At 47.9% G+C, this 2,812-nt stretch overlaps 1 protein-coding gene across 1 annotated transcript; it reads right to left on the bottom strand.

Annotated features, from left to right (window-relative positions):
• Positions 1-669: 669 nt before the first annotated feature.
• Positions 670-2,114, bottom strand: LOC127313586 (bisdemethoxycurcumin synthase). The gene is made up of 2 exons (XM_051344074.2): positions 1,857-2,114; positions 670-1,704 (listed from the first exon to the last, which is right to left on the bottom strand). Exons 1-2 carry the CDS (start codon positions 2,047-2,049, stop codon positions 698-700), a joined length of 1,200 nt encoding a protein of 399 aa, XP_051200034.1. The 5' UTR covers positions 2,050-2,114; the 3' UTR covers positions 670-697.
• Between the last annotated feature and the right edge of the window lie 698 nt (positions 2,115-2,812).

Raw genomic sequence — 2,812 nt, 5'->3', positions numbered from 1 at the left:
AAAATGGACTCGTTATCAGAAAACGTATATGCATCACACACAATTTTAGTTTCGAAACGGGGCTTGATTCCCTCCTATATCACACATCTTTTTACTCAAAACCTTGTGTCCTTGAAATCGGTATAAAGTCATTAGAATGTGTGAGTGTATATAGGAAGATTAAAAATTCATAATATGTGGGTGTTATCCATCAAATATGGTCTAGTATTTTTTGGAGTTGTGTTATATTGCACCATATTATTTAGGTTGGTTTCAAAGCAATCCAATTTTGGCATTTATAAAATGCAAAATGGTTTTCTGTAAAAAAAAATTAAAACTCATTTTGGCAATGTTGGTTGCCTTGGCAATATACACACATATGTGCAAAAAAAAAGAGACCATTATCACGAAAATATGCTTACATCACAAACAGTTTTTTCAAAGGGTATATGATTCGCTTACGTGGCTATCATCCCATACGTTTTTTCAAATGGGTCACTGAGACATGTAATGGAGAAAAATACGGATTAGTACAAGTACAATATTTTAACAGCACACATTATCTTTACTCATGCCTAAATTTGGATCTCATCCATTTCAGAACATCAGCACAGTCACCAGATGGTAGATAAACACACACAAAGCACGAGTAATTGCACTTTATTACTGATTTATTTCCTCATGATTGTATATGAAAGAGGCAGCTCTACGTAAAAGCTTAAACAAGTGCCAACTTTTGTTTGAGGTTGGTGGTCGCATGCAGCACCATAGTCTCAATAGTGAACCCGGTTCCAAGTCCCACCATCACACCCCAAACTCCCTCCTCCCCGTCCTCCTCCATTCGCCGCCGCTGCTCATCGAGCACGAAAATGACCGTGGCGCTAAGCATATTCCCGTAGTCCCTCAGCACGGTCCGACTGGCGGCCAACTTCCCCGGCTCCAACCGGAGAGCCCCGTCGATGTGGTCTAAGATTGCACGGATGCCGGGGTGCACTGCCCAGAAGAGATGGTTCCATTCGGCGTCAACTCCAAGCCGCTCGAGTTCAGCGGACAGGCACTGCTCGATGTTTTGTGCCGCTATCGGCACGAGCTCCCGCATCAAGAAGTGGTACTTGAGGCCTCCTTCCGTGAGCTGCATGGTGACCGCACGGTCCGTGTCCGGAATCGTGGTCTGTGAGGCGGATACCATGTCAAAGAGCGGGCGCTCCAAGGGGCGCACGGCGTCAGCGCCGACGATGACCGCGCCCGCGCCATCCCCGAACGATGCCTGGCTGATGAGGGTGTGGGGGTAGTTGTCCTCTGGCCCTCCGAAGGCGACGATGCTGAGCTCGACGCACGCCACCAGGACGCGCGCGCCACGGTTGTTCTCGGCCAAGTCCTTGGCGAGGCGCAGCGATCCAGAGCCGGTGCCGCATCCGTTGAGCTGGAGCATGGTGCGAGCGACGGATGGATGGAGGCCGAGGAGGGAGGCCAGGCGAATGTCGGCACCGGGGGTGCGCGCGCACGAGTTGGTGCTGAGGATGAGGTGGGTGATGTCGGTGGCTGGACGGCCCCACTTGGCTATGGCCTTGGCGGCGGCTGACGCTGCGAGCTCAGGAGCAGCTGCGGCCGCGATCTCCAGACGGTCGTGGAGAGACGGACGTCCGCCGTCGAAGAAATGAGGGTGGGCGTCCAGCAGCTCCGAATTGTGGTGAAAGAAACGTTTCTCCGTGCCTGTCTTCTGACCTGCATGATTGATTAGGGAGGATACACACCGGCAATTTGATCCAATCAGATGCATGATAGACACATACTATAGTATATATATGCTGGCTGGACAAGATTAAACTAGGTTTGTTTCAGATCAACATATATTTGAATGTATGATTTCGACTTACACATTGTTGTTAGTTTGTGCTTGAGATCCGTGAGGTGCTCGCTTTTGGTGACGCGGAAGTAGTAGTCCGGGTAATCCTCCTGGAGCACGCAATTGGGCGGGTTTGCTGTGCCGATGGCGAGCACGGCCGCAGGCCCGTCCGCACGCTGCAAACGGCGGATCTCGGAGACGGTGGCATGGGTACTGCTTGCCATGCTTCCAATCACGACCTAGGCAAGAAACAAAACACGGCCAAGTGCACGACAAGAGAGTAGAGAGAAAGCTGATCTTGTTTGCTTTGCGAGATGTGAAGTCTAGCTTGTATTTATATAGGGACGAGAGCAGGAGACTGCATATATGGAACATGGGGCATGTGAACCCACTTTTTGAAAAGTTCCGTTTGTGATGTCAAAACATGTTTTAAAAATCGAAACATAAAATGATTTTCCAGATGATCTCAAATATGTGCTCTGGACATGAGTTTCGTGACGAAAGAACCTTTTATTTTGTTTCGGCAAAAAAGTGAAATTTTACAGGGCTATATAGCAGTATATATGTGACGTATTTTGTCTTTTTTTAGATTCTGAAATAAAAAAGTGGTTTCTCCGTGAAAACTTTCTACGCACACATGGAACATGCGTACGTACCCAGATATTTTTATTTCAGAATTTTTTAATATTTGAAAAATGCATTTCCAACTAGGATTCACATGCACCCAGGTTCAAACCGGACTTTTCCCGAGAGCAGAGCATAGCATCTCCTTTTCTCTCATGAGATGCCGCTCTACATGTACCATCACATGTATCCACCAGCCACAAGCCCACAAGTAGCTGCCGAGTACGTACTTGGTAACAACACCCACGTGAAACACTAGTGGTACTTGGCTACTTGCAGTAGTTTATACACGCGAGCCTTCCAAGGGATACCTAAGTGCCAACCCTGACGAGGCGGTATAAACGTGATGAATCCTTACAATTT

This window comes from Lolium perenne, chromosome 7 (genome assembly GCF_019359855.2).
Source record: "Lolium perenne isolate Kyuss_39 chromosome 7, Kyuss_2.0, whole genome shotgun sequence".
In the NCBI taxonomy this organism is placed as follows: Eukaryota; Viridiplantae; Streptophyta; class Magnoliopsida; order Poales; family Poaceae; genus Lolium; species Lolium perenne.
Note: the sequence above shows the minus strand (reverse complement) of the source record. Positions and strands in the feature narration are given on the sequence as shown.

Excerpts from the sequence above, each read along its gene's own strand:
- LOC127313586 (XM_051344074.2), bottom strand. The coding sequence starts at position 2,049 with ATGGCAAGCAGTACCCATGCCACCGTCTCCGAGATCCGCCGTTTGCAG. Across the intron at positions 1,705-1,856 it reads GCACAAACTAACAACAATGT|GTCAGAAGACAGGCACGGAG; the intron begins GTAAGTCGAAAT and ends TCAATCATGCAG.